The sequence below is a fragment of the Fopius arisanus genome, unplaced genomic scaffold (assembly GCF_000806365.1).
Source record: "Fopius arisanus strain USDA-PBARC FA_bdor unplaced genomic scaffold, ASM80636v1 scaffold00554, whole genome shotgun sequence".
In the NCBI taxonomy this organism is placed as follows: Eukaryota; Metazoa; Arthropoda; class Insecta; order Hymenoptera; family Braconidae; genus Fopius; species Fopius arisanus.
The window spans coordinates 1-1,143 of NW_011888293.1; the positions used below are offsets into that span (position 1 = coordinate 1).

Sequence of the window (1,143 nt, forward strand, 5' to 3'; positions counted from 1 at the left end):
AAGGTTAATCATATTTTTCGTCGGGTCCATGTCTGAAAAGCATTTTTTTAATATACCGAAAAAACCTGAATTTTTTAACATGTGAAATGGAATCTCTGGAGGATTCTTAATTGACGAATCAGTTAATATTTTAACGTAATCCATTGAAATTCCAAGATGAATGAATTTTTAATCGTAATCGAGTTGAAACTCGTATAATTTTAACTTCAAAATAAAAGCCGAGGCTAAAATTATCGAATGAAAATAAAATCTGCAACTATTTCTGCACAACTGGATTAATATTGAATTCCAATTTTCTTCCATGGGAGCAGCTTGAATTGACACGTTTGAATGACGAGAACGAAGTGCAGTCTCTGCCAGAACCCGATGCCGATCACCAGAGCCTCATCGCACTTTATCAAGAAGCCCAATCTAACGAGATTGCAGCCAAGGCTGTCAACAGAACCTATCAAAGCATGCTAAGGATTCTGGAAAAAGTAAAGAATAACCATAACAAAAGAAAAATGAACAATGCGACATAAAAAATAGCCTTCGAGTTTCAGTTTACTGGCGCAAGCCTCATTAGCCTCATTATTAATGAAATACCGTCTATCCCATTCGTATTCCCAGGAGAGAATCTGCTTTGACTCAGTATTGAAAGCCTTGAAAGGAGATAGAGTAGAACAATGCACGGTTTTATTACGCACGATGACCCTAGGTCAATTGGCTGCTGAGGATCTTGATGACACGCGTCAGCGATACAAGAGAATGGCCAATGATGTTTGGAAGAACATGAAAGAACGTGAGAAGAATCTCAAAAGAGCTCGAACAAAAGTCGAAAACCTGTGGCAACACGCGCAGTCTCTTGTCAGAGTCGAGGTCTGGAAAAAAAAATGGAAAAAAAAATGGGGAAAATGGAAGATCTGTTGGGTGGAGAGGGAAAAACTTGAACTAACGGAAATTGACTTTTCCAGAGTGACATGGACTATGCGGGGAAAATGAAAGGTGGAAAACAGCCGGTGGCTGATGAGCAGCTCAGGAGACAAATAGATGAGCTCGAGACAACATTCGAAAGGGTCAAAGACGCGCTTATGATACGATCTTCCGATGAAATACTTGCGAGGTAATTGGGGACACCTGTGGCCACCTTTTCTAGGTTTTTAT

General features: G+C 39.7%; 1 protein-coding gene across 1 annotated transcript; it reads left to right on the forward strand.

The window, feature by feature from the left end:
• Window positions 1-311: 311 nt before the first annotated feature.
• On the forward strand, window positions 312-1,106 carry LOC105272982 (uncharacterized; the record flags this gene model as incomplete). Its single annotated transcript, XM_011315215.1, has 3 exons — window positions 312-476; window positions 610-858; window positions 954-1,106. Coding segments are annotated over 3 exons (567 nt in total), but the record flags the coding sequence as incomplete, so codon positions are not given.
• Between the last annotated feature and the right edge of the window lie 37 nt (window positions 1,107-1,143).